At 38.9% G+C, this 16,470-nt stretch overlaps 5 protein-coding genes across 5 annotated transcripts; 4 read left to right on the top strand and 1 right to left on the bottom strand.

Annotated features, from left to right (window-relative positions):
* Positions 1–227: 227 nt before the first annotated feature.
* On the top strand, positions 228–3,705 carry LOC107189195 (aldose reductase-like). The gene is made up of 7 exons (XM_015577673.1): positions 228–422; positions 667–834; positions 1,281–1,397; positions 1,480–1,674; positions 1,750–1,947; positions 2,434–2,582; positions 2,661–3,705. Exons 1-7 carry the CDS (start codon positions 351–353, stop codon positions 2,695–2,697), a joined length of 936 nt encoding a protein of 311 aa, XP_015433159.1. The 5' UTR covers positions 228–350; the 3' UTR covers positions 2,698–3,705.
* A 722-nt stretch (positions 3,706–4,427) lies between these two features.
* On the top strand, positions 4,428–5,562 carry LOC107189214. The gene is made up of 2 exons (XM_015577699.1): positions 4,428–4,546; positions 4,673–5,562. Exons 1-2 carry the CDS (start codon positions 4,506–4,508, stop codon positions 5,454–5,456), a joined length of 825 nt encoding a protein of 274 aa, XP_015433185.1. The 5' UTR covers positions 4,428–4,505; the 3' UTR covers positions 5,457–5,562.
* A 2,133-nt stretch (positions 5,563–7,695) lies between these two features.
* Positions 7,696–9,859, top strand: LOC107189197 (aldose reductase-like). Its single transcript, XM_015577675.1, has 5 exons — positions 7,696–7,930; positions 8,617–9,096; positions 9,165–9,371; positions 9,460–9,608; positions 9,698–9,859. The coding sequence occupies exons 1-5, from the start codon at positions 7,856–7,858 to the stop codon at positions 9,738–9,740; spliced, it is 954 nt and encodes a 317-aa protein (XP_015433161.1). The 5' UTR covers positions 7,696–7,855; the 3' UTR covers positions 9,741–9,859.
* A 231-nt stretch (positions 9,860–10,090) lies between these two features.
* Positions 10,091–11,789, top strand: LOC107189176 (aldose reductase-like). The gene is made up of 5 exons (XM_015577652.1): positions 10,091–10,159; positions 10,684–10,969; positions 11,046–11,446; positions 11,514–11,662; positions 11,747–11,789. The coding sequence occupies exons 1-5, from the start codon at positions 10,091–10,093 to the stop codon at positions 11,787–11,789; spliced, it is 948 nt and encodes a 315-aa protein (XP_015433138.1).
* A 65-nt stretch (positions 11,790–11,854) lies between these two features.
* On the bottom strand, positions 11,855–15,028 carry LOC107189177. The gene is made up of 6 exons (XM_015577653.1): positions 15,013–15,028; positions 14,604–14,920; positions 13,513–13,971; positions 12,824–13,000; positions 12,380–12,698; positions 11,855–12,213 (listed from the first exon to the last, which is right to left on the bottom strand). The coding sequence occupies exons 1-6, from the start codon at positions 15,026–15,028 to the stop codon at positions 11,897–11,899; spliced, it is 1,605 nt and encodes a 534-aa protein (XP_015433139.1). The 3' UTR covers positions 11,855–11,896.
* Positions 15,029–16,470: the final 1,442 nt, after the last annotated feature.

Genomic DNA, 16,470 nt, shown 5'->3' on the forward strand with positions numbered 1-16,470 from the left:
ATTCCACTTTTACTTTAGTTTGTAAATATTAATAAAAGGTGTATCCATTTGTTAACATATTCAGGATTGTTAATGCAAACAACTTTAGGATAACGCGGCGCAGTGTCGAAATTCTATTGTGCAATATCTATCAGTAGATTTCTAATCCTGGCTATCTAACATCGTTCGCATCGTCATGGTTGTTACGTAATGTTTATGATGAATACTATGAAATAGACGTGGCACGATAGACTTCCCGCAGTTAGTCTCTAGAATATCGTGGATTTTTGTGTCTAAATTTCAAGGCACAACAGAAAAGCCTAAACATATTGTTTCTCCGTGTCTTTAAAAATTGCCTTCATTCATTAATAATGGCGCAAATACCAAATCTTACGTTTTCCAATGGACATAAGATACCAGTTATTGGCTTGGGCACATATCAGGTTAGTAAACATCCATGTCACCCTATAAAACATAATTAATTGGACGTCTAAAAGTCTGTTTGATAAAAATAATCTTTCTAATCTATCTCCCGAATAAAAAAAGTCTTTGTTCACGCACATTTCTCTGGCACCGTATCACGTGACGTTCCGTGCGGTTAATTTGAACGTTTCTGGACTGTGTAAAGGCCTAAACATTGTACTGAAACGCAAATATTAATATTTAATTACATGTTTCATTCGTTAGTCCCGTTCTGGAGAGGTGGAGAAAGCCGTGATAGAGGCAATAAATGTTGGTTACCGTCACATTGACACGGCGTATTACTATCAGAATGAAAAAGAAATCGGTGCGGCGGTTCAAATGAAAATTAAGGACGGTACCGTGAAGAGAGAGGATCTCTTCATCACAACCAAGGTGATTTAATTACTTACATTATGAATCTTTGCACGAAGATAAAGTGTCTTGGATCTAAATGTAATTACAAAAATAATGAAATTGTGGTAACAAAAATAATTTTAAAACTTTCCTGTTAATATATGCTCTAATTGACTAGTCAGCGGATGTTTGTGAAAATTCAGATTTCTCAAGTGAATTTTATAGAAGCAAGGATTAAATAGAAATGTATATTTTCTATCGAGGACTGTGACTGATTAAAAATAAAATAATAATTGAATTTAATCGTAATAAATATTATTCAAGTATAAAAGAGGATGTAATTGGAGAACTCAAATAAGACACTTGTTAATATAAACTTTGTTTTTCATTGTTTTTGTGTTTCTCGCCCGTAGTCAAGTGGGCCTCATATGTCATGGTACACCCTTGTACATAAAGAATAAAATTGTGCTTTCTGTCGTTTGTAGCTTTGGAACAATTTCCATAAGGAGGAGAGCGTTGTACCAGCATGTAAAATGTCCTTGGAGAACCTTGGCTTGACTTATGTGGATCTATACTTGATACACTGGCCGTTTGCATTCCAGGTAAGTCTCAGCAATTAATTTGCGTGGGTTTAGATCACTTTTGTGGCGCGTGTATGCTAGTGGTTTACTAGTTATTCCTTAGGAAGGCGGTGACCTGATGCCCAGAGATGCGAATGGTGCTCTTATAATGTCGGATACCGATTATTTGGATACATGGAGAGGAATGGAGGAGTGTGTAAAATTAGGATTGGCAAAGAGTATCGGTATTAGCAATTTCAACGTCGAACAAATCACACGTCTGCTCGGGGCAGCTAAAACTTTACCTGTAAACAATCAGGTAACAACGATCGTGTTCCGTTCGATATCTGTCTATTGATTTCGATACATCGTAATGGGAGATATTTAATTGTAGATCGAAGTCAACGTGAACATGAATCAGACACCGTTAATCGAATTCTGCGCTAAAAACAACATCACGGTGACCGGTTATTCGCCGTTGGGACAGCCTGGAAACCGATCCGCAATACCGAACAACTTGGATCATCCGAAAATCGTGGAACTTTCGAAAAAGTACAACAAGACTAGCCCACAAATTGCTTTGCGTTATCTGGTGAGCAATTCTACGGAGTGTTTTCGTCGTTGACGGCAGCTAAAGTTAGGCGACCTCGGTTTAGGCAATCGGTATATACATCTGATTCCATCGAGCACTTCAGCGAATAGAGTTGATAATCCGCGAAGCATTATGGAATTGTGAAAAGATACGTTGGTGGAAATCGATCGAACGCGTCAAGTGATTACAGCTCGGAATCGAAATCAGGTCATAAGATATATGTCTGGTGGACGAGCAGAAAAGTATAAGTTAAATTTTTATCAAAATGATCAACCATAATTTAAAAAAAAAAAAGGAATAATAATAGAACTAATAATTCTTACTTATATTCTTTTATCCGCTCGCCAGAGATATTATGCAAATTTTTTTTCTTGTTTTTGACATTGCGTCCGAAATGGCTGCTATCGACAGACAAAACACCTCTTTATCAGCTGACCCAGATCTTTTTGGCACAGCGTAATTTTCATTTTCTTTAAAACGTTCCAGTTGCAGAAAGGTATCGCGATCATTCCGAAAACCGTAACACCCAGCCGATTGAAAGAGAATATCGACATAATCGATTTTTCCTTGACGGCCGAGGAAATGGCGGCCATAGCGACCATCGGTAATGGCCAACGCGTGGCGCGATTCGGCGAGTAATTATCCAAATTGTTCGTTGATATAAATTCAAATTTAACTTCAAGTAACTCATATCGTCTTCCTTATGTTTCTAGCGCCAAGGCTCACAAGCACTATCCGTTCGAGCAATAAATGTTTCACGGTAAGGACGCCTACCAGCAGGAAACAGCCCGTCAAATATCCAGTACAAAATTAATAGTAAGGCATATAACCCTCCGTTAAACTTACATAATCTCACGCCGTAATTCGGCACTCGTTTGACCCTCGCATCTAGTCAATTAAGTTTATTGAACGCCATGGAAAATTTCGGACTCTCCGTTTCGAGTGATATCATACATAAAGGCGCAAACGTAACGAGCCGAGTCGCCTTGAATGGTGCTCATTCATGTTTGCATCGATCGCAAGTGTGTACTTCTTCTAATAAGGAACAGTTTTGTTTCCTTTCGTAATACGATCTGAACAGATAACACAGGCCGCCAGGTGTAACCTTTGTTTCGTAATTCACGTCGACTGGTTCATTGTATCGTTATTAGACTGCGGATGTTTATGCAAATTGTCATTCTCAACGTTCATTATCACGATAATGAAAAAAAATGTAATTTCATCGAGTCAGTTTAAGATTTTTTGTGAGCCAGGGCTATCAAATTTTTGGTTGCCCCCTTGGTTAAATAGCGCGGGGGGAATTGTTAATGAGTTTGTTCATTTGAAAGTAAAATAAACGCACCGAATCTTTCGTTGAAAGTTTTCAATTCATCATGCTTTAAACGCGCGTATAATTCTGTAAATGCACGAACCTTCGCAGTCTAATAGTCACGAATGACCGATCGATATTCTAACGATCCATTCCGGAAGCTATATAGGGAAGGTTACTTTCCGGGAACCGTTCGTAACGCCAACAGCAGATAGTTTTCCGTAATTGACTGGCGACAGGGTTGCGGAAATACGATTAAACGAAGTGGAGCAAAACTGGAAGGTCACTATACTCTTATGTACATAATTGTCCTTCTATTATTGATTCTGAAAGAACAGCGAACAAATGAATGTAATTCATATTAGACGAGTACGAAAGGGGAGTGCAAGAGTTTATGGGAATCTAAATAATGTTGAGTGCGCGATAGTAAAAATAAAATATATTTTCGTATCGAATGAAACTAGTCTTTCTTTGATTTGATAGTCCTGACACCCGATTCTATACCTGATTTATTATCGATGTTCAACTGTTCTCTGGAACTGCAGTATAAACAGGTGGTCCGTATCGGAGATACCACTGATAATGAGATGAAAATCATGAATATTATAGTAACGGACCGTCCTGCATACTGACACAAGTCTACACGCACTGGTACCGCGATTTATGCTCGCTGAGAATTCTACACCTAATATCCTTCAAGTTCAATGGATCTAAAAGATGTGGGCGCGGACCCTTTCTCAGAATGATTCACTCAACGAGCGAAATTGTTTCTACTCTGCCTATTCGCCGCCGTCTGGATGGAATTTTTCGCTGTACAGCGACGACAATTGCGTCCCTCGATCGCACTTTCCATCGTTCTCGTCCCCTCATATCGCGGAATTACGATATTTCTTTACGATGTTTGTACCGTGTTGGGCGCAGTGCCGCCTCCCTTTACCATTTTATCGAAGGAATAACCAAAATCGATCGATTTGGCGATCATAAATTGCCTCCTAGACATAATTCGAATGCTATCATCTGTAACGCAAGTTATTCCTCGTGCCTCGTGGATACAAAGGATATATAACATTCCGCGATAAGTCATACACAAAGCAACGCAAACCGGTGCCGCGATGTTTGGTAAATTCAGACACGACCTTTAAAGCAAACGATAATACGGTGAGAGCGGTTAATCGTTTCCGAAGGCGCTTTCGTTATCGACACGTTCACGGTCACACGCGCGATCCAGATATTATTTGCGGTGAATTGCATGGGAGGGATCGATTACATCATGAATCATATTGTTCAGACGTGAGTACCATAAATCGCCATATAGCGTGAGCTCCAATTCCCTGAACATCCCGAACAGCAACCACCGCGAATCGATGAGGATCCTTTAGGGTCGCCGTTGAACGAACCACCTTGACCGTTTTCCAGATCCCATTCGAAACTATCCGACAGAGTTCAGTCGCCTGTAAACGAGAAGATCTTGTCATCGGAGAAGAATTTGCCGTCGGTGACGAGCCTGTGCGGATCATGGAAGTCTCGAATGCTCGACAAAGTGCGAGAGTGTGGTAACGTTATAAAGAACGTGGTCGCGTTCGACAAATCGCCGATTAAATCCGCTTCGTTCGGTGGCACGACCACGGAAGGGGGAACGGCTAATTTATTCGTTGCCTCGAGAACAGTGACTTCCGTGTCCTCCGTGCCGGATGTCATCAGATTCAGTAGTATCGCGAAGAGGACAGAGGAGGCGGAGGCGCTGATATGGAGCCCTAGCGAAACAGAGGCGGCGAACACGTCGATCGAACGAATCAGCGACGACAATCAGAAGAATGGCTCGTTTAATTGCACCGTCGATAGTCGAATAAACGACTCTTTGTTGTCGTTCTTGAGACACGAGAGACAGGTCGCGGAAGAGTTTTCGAAGGAGGACGATCCGTCCAGCTTGATCGAGAAACGAAAGATCTCCGCGGAACCGTTCCTTTCGTACACGGAGGGGGCAGCCGAGTTCGTTTGGTCCGACAACACCGACGAGAGTTTTTCCAGCAGACCCTGGAACTCACTCGAACATTTGGACACCTCGGACATACGGTTCGAAAATCCGCAAACGAATTCCACGTTCTGCGAGACCTCCGACCAATCGAAACAATATCCGTCATCTCCCGTACGAAGTTCCGCTCTACGGGACTCTGGGTACGACAATCATTTCTCAGTCTAAGTTCCTTTTTGTGTCCATAGAGCGATATGTTGTGTCAGCTTGTTCTTATTATTTATCAAACCTTCTGTACGATGCAATCGGAGGAATAAAGGTTTCTTTTAGTTTATCCTTCATTTCACATTAGGCTGGATTCATCATTATTATGAAATTTTGCAATTTCTAGTCGAATTCGATTATATGTATTCTGCTCAACCGAGAATTCCTTCGTAAAAATTTCAACACTTACAGTATATTCCAAGAATGTGCAATTGAACCTGTATTGTAAAAAATATTGTCGTATCGGAGTCGGATTGCTTTAAAAAAAAACACACATTTTATCATGATGAATCGCGATTACACCTAGAAAATCGATATATTTGGTTTAAGATGTTTGAGTAGAATAATCGATTACGCGATGTGTACACACATACTGGCATCATTAAAATAAACAGCGATATAATGGTATCGCGAGGCACCGGTAGAACATTAATTGGTACACTTTTATACACACGTATGTATCGAATGTGATCGTAGATATTGATATTTATTTATTCATGGAACTCTTTTGAAAATTCTGACAGAAACCGCTACAATGTTTTTTTCCATTATTGTCTGACAATTTCATCATGAATATGTACACACATTACTTCCTTTCTTTTTTTTTAGTATACGAGAAGATACTTCCGTCTAAAATTTATGTCAACACTCTAGACATTATTTAACGACTTTTCTTACCGGATCGTTAAGACGCTATCATTATTCCTTCGTCTGCGAGTCGCATGTCCGAGAGTCTAACCACTCCTGTAACGAGTTTATCAGTTTTATTTATTGTCCGATTTACAAGAAAAATTGTAACGTTTGAAAACAAGAAGTTACCGATTGATAACCCCGTCCTAATGGAATATGTATCATTTTCTCATCGACTGTACCACTAACCCAGATAATACATTTGATGCTATGCAATGATATATCACGATGGTTCAAAATCACTCAAGAGCGATAACATTTCTCCCACCTATTTTTATCGTGATTAGGTAGCCTGTGGAAGACACACGAAAAAATAACGGAACTTTGTTAGTGACTAGTGCAACGTTATTACAGTTTTACCCAGATTGCACAAGTTTCTACACGTTTATGCTTTCACAAAGACAAGGATCATATAAGAAAACAGAATTAAGATCTGTATAAATATCAGTATTTTCTCATAGATTCCCACTTCTGTACTTGAAGTGACGTAGTAATACTTACAACATCGGTTATGGAGGTCCTACTTCATTCATTAATATAAGAATTCATAGTAAAAAGAACTTCCTTCTGAATCGTTCCTGGAAGAATATTCTAATAGGGTTTAAAATTATGTGAGACTTCATCTAACGGTAGATGGGGAACTATATAAAAAGCATAACGTGTTTAGGATCGCTTTCACAAGAGGTTTCGTTTCATACGAAGGGGGACTCAATGTTGTTTTCTCGGTGTATAACATCCATTCATTGTTGACTATCAAGAGAATCACAACTGTCCCTTCCTGTAACGGACTTCGTAATTTTCCATAGGGCTTGTTTCTTATTACAACGAATTTACCCGTCGTTCGGGATCACGAACACAAAGAATTTCTTGTTTAGAAGACGTAGAAGTATACACAATCGCACACACGCGAATAATTTTTGACGCACGCGTAGATCGATCACAGGGCAGTACTTGTTTTGGGAGGTTCGTAGACTTAAATTTTTGTTCTGTTAAGTTAAATTTTCTTTATTTCTCACGTTAATTCCTTTTTACGATATGTCATATGTAACATATATATTGTTATACGTAATATGTACATACGGGAGTGCAAAAGTGAATAAAATGAAAGGAACTATTAAATTCTAGTCAACACTTCATTTTATGGTAATAGTATTTGAAAGTAATTTTGCCTGTTTTTGCTTTCCTTTCAATCTTCAGTATTTTTACTATGATAGTATTACTATTCAGTAATATCATCATTACCATTTCTAATATGTATCGTGATCAATATGGAACATTTTTTAACGGAAACAGATTACCCAAATATTTACATCATTTTTAAATACTATTTCTTATATAGGATAACAAGTACTGACAATTTCGGTTTCTGTGTTATAAGTTAGGAGTATACAAGTATTGATAGAAAAACATGAAAAGAACAAATTTATGTAATGATCGACAAATTCTAAAAGAGATCACGTTTCGTTCTTTGATATACGGGTCTGCAAATCTGAGGGGTGGGGATGTTCCCGCGATCATCCGCGATAGGACATTTATAAAAGCAGCTCCTAGGCGAATCTACCGGCATTGTACTCTGAATTGTGGCATTCGATAGTGGTGTGACTCGAAAAGTGTCACGAACGTAATAAAACATTTCTGTAACTAGAGTGAAGAATTCTGTAAAAATTGTCAAAATGACCCTGAACGTACCGATGATGAAATTCTACAATGGCAACGAGGTGCCGGCTTTGGGTTTGGGCACATGGAAGGTGCGTGATATATATACTAATTAACTTCACAAACATATTCCCTGTTTTCCACGAACAAAGTGGAAAAAATCTGTATTACTCTACTATTCCACCGAACTGGAAAACTTTTAATTAAAATGGTTACGTCATTGAACTTTTTTCACTTAGAGTGACGTATTTTTATGCCGGTTTAGAATTTTCGAACGTTAAATTGTCTAATACGCAATATGATTTTTGATATTCTCGAATCTACTAGAACTAATGCCTGATCGTATCTGGAATATAAATGCTTCCGATAATCGTGCCTTCGACTCAGAGTTACAATTTACTTAATTACAACCTGTGACATTCTTTACATTCGTGTTGTATATTATTATACAAAATATATACATAGTAAGCATTAGAAATATTAAATAAAATATTGGCTACATACTCCTTTATATTAGAGTTTAATGTCTCTTACCGAATCATGTTACTTGGGTCAGTGATTTAAAAAAATGTGTAACATGGATTAATGCTTGATAACATTTGTCTTCAAGATATTATATAATTATGAGTGTATTTCCACTGATTATTTTGAGTGAATGATAGTGCAGATATAATAAAGAGATAAGTTACACATCAGAGTTTGTAAAAACATGATAAAAAAAAAACTATGTAACATTTTTCAATAGAACAGGAGCAATATTCTTTATATTTGATTTTAGTCCAAACCTGGAGAAGTCACTCAAGCTGTCAAGGATGCCATTGACATAGGATACCGTCACATCGATTGTGCTCATGTATATGGAAATGAGAAAGAAGTTGGTGCTGCTCTTAAAGCCAAGATATCCGAAGGTGTTGTGAAAAGGCAGGACCTTTTTATAACAAGTAAATTATGGAATACCTATCACAGGCCAGACTTGGTTGAACCAGCCATGAAGAAGACTCTGTCTGATCTGGGTCTTGAATACTTGGATCTGTATTTGATTCATTGGCCAATGGCATACAAAGAGGGTGGTGATTTATTCCCAAAGAATGCTGATGACTCTATTGCTTTGAGCGATGCTGACTATGTGGATACATGGAAAGTTATGGAGAGTTTGGTAACTAAGGGGCTTGCAAAGAACATTGGTGTCAGCAACTTTAATTCTGAACAGATAGAGCGAGTGTTGAAGATCTGTACCATCAAACCAGTTACGAACCAAGTAAGTGCATGGTATTGTTTCAAGGTGCAATTGTATGGTGCAATACTATAATGTTTCTATATTTACAGATTGAATGTCATCCATATTTAACTCAGAAGAAACTTCCTAAATTCTGCATGGAAAAAGGTATTCTTATCACTGCTTACAGTCCTCTTGGATCTCCCGATAGACCGTGGGCTAAGCCAGATGACCCAAAACTGTTAGAAGACAAAAAGTTGGTGGAACTGGCAAAGAAATATAAAAAAACACCTGCTCAAGTTTTGATTAGATATCAGGTATGTTTATACATGTAGCTTTTGAATGAATTAGTGATACGTATTGAACCATTGAAGTATAATATGTATTTATGAAAATCTATTGCAGCTTGACCGTGGACACATTGTAATCCCGAAATCAGTTACAAAATCACGAATCGCTCAGAATAGTGAGGTCTTTGACTTCAAACTTACACCGGAAGATATCACATACATTGATAGCTTCGATTGCAATGGCAGAATCTGTCACATGAATGGGTAAATATATTTTGATCACAATATTCTTGCTTGTTATTTTTTGATAATCCAGCCCTTCTTTCTAATATAAAATTACATTTCTTTTTCAGCTTGGAGGAAAGTCCCCACTTTCCCTTCCACATCCCTTTCTAAGAGAATAATTTAATTAAGCGTTAACGTGTAAAAATTGGTATTGCTTTAAGATTTGTTATGTTTTTCTGTACGTTCATTTTCTACGTGACGGTATAAAATAAATTTCGCTAAAATATAAACATGGTATATTCACTTTTTATAGTATATTTAACCACCCGATTGAATAATCTAATAAGAATAACAGTCTGTAAGGTACTTAAAATAATAAGAAATCACAGTTTTCTTATCGCGAGGTGGCAGAATGATTGAGCAAATATAAACAGATAATTATTGGATATGTAGTATAAAAGCAGGTTTCAATATCAAATTGCAAGTAGTATGTGATTAATACCTGCAGAGTGTGCTTCAACATGTCCCAACAAATTGTGACGTTCTACAATGGTTTCAAGTATCCCATTTTGGGTCTAGGAACTTGGAAGGTATATTACAACTTGCAGTTCCCATTACAACACTACATTATACAACTGTGAAATAATTTGCGGCTGACTCAGATTTCTGGCATGCAAACACCAATTATATAAAGTGTAAAAGAACACAAAGGCAAAAAATCGGCATTTTTCAACATTTTTTGTTGAATGATATAATATGAGGCCCGATAACTAAAATGGCTCTAATTTTTTTCAAAATTTGTTATGCGATAGGATAGTAGAAATTGGGAAAAAACATGCTTTTTGATTTTTGTCCATTACTCCCACCTCAGTCGAGATACAAAGCTGAAACTTTGCACAGATGGGGGTTTTTTTATAAGCTATCAAATGAGCCATTGCAATTTGAATTTGGTTTAGGTACATTTGACCCCCTTATTCGGCTATAGCTTTTCTACATGTATGTAATCACTTTCAATTTGTTATGCAACTGGAGCTGTCATTTTTCGAAATATTTATTACGGCTGGTTAAGCCGATAAGATAAGTAATTTGTTTGCATTGTTAATCAATGCGATAGACTCAGCCTGGCCAAGCGACGCAAGCCGTAAAGGACGCTATCGACGTTGGATACCGACACGTCGACTGTGCCGCAGCTTACGAAAATGAAAAAGAAGTGGGGGCAGCTATCGCAGCAAAAATCAGAGAAGGTGTTATCAAACGAGAGGATATTTTCGTCACTAGTAAACTATGGAACACCAAACACCGGCCCGAACAAGTGGAAGCTGCCCTGAAAAATACCTTGAACGATCTTGGTCTTGAAACACTTGACCTTTACTTAATGCATTCACCAATGGCTTTCAAAGGTATTTTCTCTCTATAAACAGAAGTATCAGTTAATATATGTATACAATAAAGTAATGATCCTAATTTATGTTATAGATATCGGTGAACGTTTCCCAAAAGATGCTGATGGTAATGTGCTCATCGAGGACACGGATTATGTGGAAACATGGCGTGCCATGGAGCGTCTATTAGAGAAGGGACTCGTGAAGAATATCGGCGTTAGCAACTTCAATTCCGAGCAGATAGAACGATTAATAAAATCTTGCAAAGTTAAACCGGTGACGAATCAAGTGGAGTGTCATATTTACTTAAATCAGAAGAAACTTTCAGAGTTTTGTAAAGCCAGAGGGATTACAATCACCGCTTACACTACCTTCGGAGCGCCGGATAGACTATTCGCAGACCCGAATGATCCACTATTACTGGAAGATCGTAAAATTAAAGAAATCGCCGCTAAATACAAAAAAACTTCCGCGCAGATTGTACTACGACATCAAGTAAGTAGTCCGATGATTTAACTCGAATAAAATCCCGCTAGACTGTAACTTGAAAATTTCTTAACAGATACAACATGAGCACTTGGTTATCCCCAAATCGGTAACAAAATCGAGGATGCAGGAAAACTTGAATGTCTTCGACTTTGAGTTAAGTCCAGAGGATATGAGCACGATTGATAGTTTGGACTGCAATTTTAGATACTACAATATAACCATGTAAGTACATGTTAGCATGCAACAAATAGTTTACACAAAGTCAGAAATGTTTCTTCCATGATTCCGTATTTGACTTTGTTTCAGGCTTAAACATCACAAGTATTACCCACATAATATAGAGTTCTAAAATCATTATGTACATACTTATGTATAATCAAAGTATATGTATAAACATACACATATATTGTAATATGAGAAATGCTTCCATTGTTCTCGACTGTGGTACATTCACGATTAATAGCACTGGCACGAATAGGATGCATCGCTGTCCTCGCAACCACATGAACAACATTCGCAGTATTCGTCATCAGTGTTCCCATCGTCGGCATTTGGGCTCTTGTGCAGCTGCGAAGCTGTTGGTTGGTACTCCTCCAATGCGTCGCTGCAATTGCACTCTGCCGTCGACAGTCCACTGGCACACTGACCCTTGCAGTTGCATCTGCAATTGTTCGTGGGTTGCAAGTAATCCTTGCAGGTCATCAACGGACAAATTTCACATGGACCACCAAGATCGCAAAGCGGGCCGAACGATTTACACGTGCTTCGAATGCCTGAAATTAGTTTCCACTGTTCCTTATTCAACCGATCCTCTTAATTGCTAAACGATAGATGTTAAAAACATAGAGGGATACGTTTACTGTAAGCCCAGTATGTACTAATCGGCGATATTTGAACCGTTTCGATCGTGGAAATAATTCCCTGAATTGCACCACGTACCATGGTCGATTAGGCAACGTGGTATGTCGCAGAAGGGTTTCCTCGGCGGTCTAGAGTTGGAACAACCCTTAAACGGCTTCATACATGGAACATTACAGGGCCCAATCAATTTTCCCGCGCAGAGCTTGTTCTTTCCTTTTTTGCTTCCAGTTCTCGTTGAATGTGGCGGGGGACAGATTTCGCGTTTACAAGGTTTACAAGAAGATGTCTGATCCGTTTTCTTGGACGGTTGCTCGCTGGTTACCTTCTTTTCCTTCGGTTCTTTCCCGACACTGCTTGATTGCGTTGATGCTTCCGCCGCGGTTGCTTTTTTAATCTCCTACGACGAAATTGAATGTATACTATGCACAATAAAAACAATCGTACTTATCGACAAACGAAGCCCTAAAGTTTTAGATTCTCGACTAATTTGTTCTCGAAAGAATCAACCCAGCCGAGTCTTACATTATCTTCGCCGCTAGGTGTTGTTTCTACATTTTTCTGAGCCACTTGGTCACTCTTCCGGTTACCCGACCACCAATTAGAAATCCACGAAGACCTCTCCGCCGTTCCTTCCGTTTTGTCTTGTTTGCTAACGTTCTGATCCGAAGTGGAGACTCCTGCGTCGCATTGCGTCTGTGTCTGCGTAAAAACGGGTATTTCTTTTTCTTTTTGCCTGTTACACGTGTATCGTTCTTTAACACGTTGAATGTCGCAGGAATTTAGAAGAATAAAATGTTATATAAAATTATCAACCCTTTGCACTCCGAGCAATTTTTAATATGATCTACCAGCAACTCCGAGTCATTTTTACTATGAGCAACCAGCTACTCCAGGACTATTTAATTTTAACACACAATTATACATCCAATGTAACATTAGAGGCTCCCATGGAAAAGTGAAGAATATTTTAATTTTTAAATGTATAAAAATACAAAGTTGCTTCTACATAAATTTCGCCGTGTTAGACATCGGAATGCAAAGGTTTAAAGTAATGTTATCATACTTTTGGCATTTAGGTTGTAGAAGTTTACCGATTTATGGTCCAATATTAATAATATCGAAAAGTATACTCCCTAGAGTGGGGAAACCGGTGACACCCATGGCATTCAACGTGTTAATGAACGTAGAACACGTGGAATATACAGGCTCACTTTTTCGCTCTCGCTGAATATCTCAGTGTCCTCTGGCTTCTTCTTGAAACGTTCACCGGCCGGTTTGCGCGACAAACACATCTTGGGCAAGCAGCATATCCTCTTGCCACCGCAGTCTGGTACATCTTGAAGACAGCCGACTATTTTTCGTCTATTAGACATGCTCTGATACTCTCTGGACGTTAACAACCGGTCCATGTGCTCCTTGAACAACGTCTCCTTTTGTTCCAGCTGCCTGATACAGTGCTTCAAGCATAACTCCTCCTTAGCCAGCTGACGAATCTTCGACAAACAGATCAGATCCTCCGAATGGATGGAATGAAGGCTCGGCGTCACGTAACTGTTCACTTCGTTCTCGAGACTGGTCAGTTTCACGTTCGTTTCCTTGTTCATCAGTTCCAACGATTCGAGCTCCATGTCGGTCTCCTCCAACTTCACGTCCGCTTGAATGATCTTCTCCTAGGTGGGCGTTTGAAACCACGTGTCAAGCGTGTTGTCGAACGGAACAAATATTGGCGGTGTCGCGTGGCTGTAAAGGAGGATGGTAAAGAAATGGCCAAATTTACAGTTCCTCCGACACTTAAATTATTAACGAGGGATTACATGTCCCAAGGAATTAGGAATGCATAATTATTTACTGCCAATATGATGGGAAAGTTCTAAAAAAAAACAGGCGAAGAGGACGGTGCATGGAGCGATACTAAGGTTGTTAGTCAAGGTTTTCTACAATGCTGTTTTACATACAATTAAAATATAGACTTTCATCTAAAAAATAGCGTGTAAATCATTATATTACATGCATTCGTTTAGAAGTTACAATTATTTAAAGTCAACAACTCCCGATTTGTCGTTCCATGCACCGTCCTCTTCATCTGCTTTTTTTTTTTTTTTACAATTTTCCCATCGCATTGGCGGTAAATAATGATATATTCCTTGGAACGTATAATTGTCTCGTTAATAATTTCGATATCGGGAGAATCATAAATCTTGACCCACTTTTCATCATCCTCCTTTATTAATAATACTTTCGGAAACCGGGCGCGAAGATTTTACCGAGAATTTAACCGTTGAATGTCAATTTCGTTCCGTACATGCAACTCGGACGTCTCTTGGTTCAGTTCCTTCACGGTCTTCTTCAGGCTCGCGAGAAGCTGCTCGGTCGGGTCCGGCTGCCCGGAGAATTGCCTCATCATGTCACGTATCTTGCAGTACGGCGAGTCCAAGCATTTGTCCTTGGCCATCCACATGTTGTACGCGATCAATGCCGGTATCGAACGTTCCATCGTCGTGATCTTGTCCCTTAAATTCTTCTCCCTGCCTATCAGATCGCAACGACGCTCCTCCATCTTGGACGTGATGTTCTCGAAGTAAGGAGAACATTCGATCGGTTTCACATCCGATTTAGGACCTAGGATATACAATATAATATACCGTAGAACAAAACCGGCTTGCATGTATAATTATTTGCAGTTTGGTTCGATGTTTTAAAATGATACGTGCATTTACAGCGAGACATCTTGCTTGGATTTTTTTTTTCGTTCCGTTTTTTTTTTCGTGCAAAGATTTATCACTTTGGACCGTGCCGTTAAGAAACGACGATGATTGCGACTGTGAACAAGCTACCGTGTATATTTTCTGTCGATTAGATTTTTAAGGTAATCATGTTTGTGATCAAGGTGTTCCATGAGTTTCTTGGAATTTTGAACGGTAGATGGTTCAGAGAGAAAGAGAGTAGCCTCGCCACTGACAGTTTCAAGTGGAAAATATCTGTCAGTGGGCGGAGCATGTATGTCCGTGCAAGCTGAATTTGGTGGAGTATCGAACGATACTATGAAAAAAAAAGAAGAATATAGAACAGCTATTGGAGATGCTGTTTCGCAGTTTCTGATGGAAACACGACGGATATCGGCATGCGTTAACGTTGCTCTGCGCGAGTCAGGATGTATTAATTCCATCGAATAAAAAGGCCTAAGAAATCTGGAGCAGACAGAAGTGGATAATAATGTTACCCATCGACTCAGTCAGGTGTTAGTAATATAAGCCTAGATACCAACCGAACCTATATTTTCCCGAATTTGTTAAAAGGTTAGATACCTTCGAGTTGTTAAATAAGAGGGAACATTAGAAAATTTTCTTGTATATGTTGAATTTTTAATAAACAATAATTCTGCATATACAAAAAAAATTTTTATTTTCCCTGTTAGCTAACAGCTCAAAGGTATGTAACCCTTTAATAGACGGAAACTCGATACAACGAGAAACTGACTAAAGTTTGACAAATTGATATTTTTAGAAGGGCCGAGGACCTAACCAGTCGCGACACGGACGACGACAAATGTTCCTTAATAACTGGGACCAGCGTCTCCCTTCAGGACAGCACCGGGAGCACGATCACAAGCTTGGCTAGATCCAGCTACGAGCATAACTTCGAAGATCGTATATTATACGGGCAAAGCGGTGGCCGTCGATTTAGCTACAAGAAACGGAAAACTTCGACCGGAAATGGAATATTTAGCGCTCCGCCAGGCGTCAGTCCTCATCACGTTAAATCGTCGATTATTCGTCGGAACACAAGTATTTACTAAGTATTAGTACGATTATTCGTACCAAATAAAAATGTGTCATTTTAATCTGTTGCAATGGGCGTATAATCAGGTTATCAGTCTCAATTAGGATTTTTTTTAAAGAATGCAAAGAAGATATGATGAAAAAAAGAAATGCAAAAACTTTTGTCTTTCTTTAAAAAAATTCTTAAATATCACCCTTTTCGAAATTTTAAAGGGAAAAGGGGCTTGAAGGTCAATTTTATAATATTATTTTTCTCATCTGGGAAGGGAGGGGCATATATAATTTTTCTCCCCTCTAGGGTAGGGCAACGGTTACTTTTGGGCTAAAGTTTTGGCAAACCTTAACTACGCTTATGTCTGTCGCGCAGTTGTATTCGTAACTAACAATATT

This window comes from Dufourea novaeangliae, unplaced genomic scaffold, assembly GCF_001272555.1.
Source record: "Dufourea novaeangliae isolate 0120121106 unplaced genomic scaffold, ASM127255v1 scaffold146, whole genome shotgun sequence".
NCBI lineage: Eukaryota > Metazoa > Arthropoda > Insecta > Hymenoptera > Halictidae > Dufourea > Dufourea novaeangliae.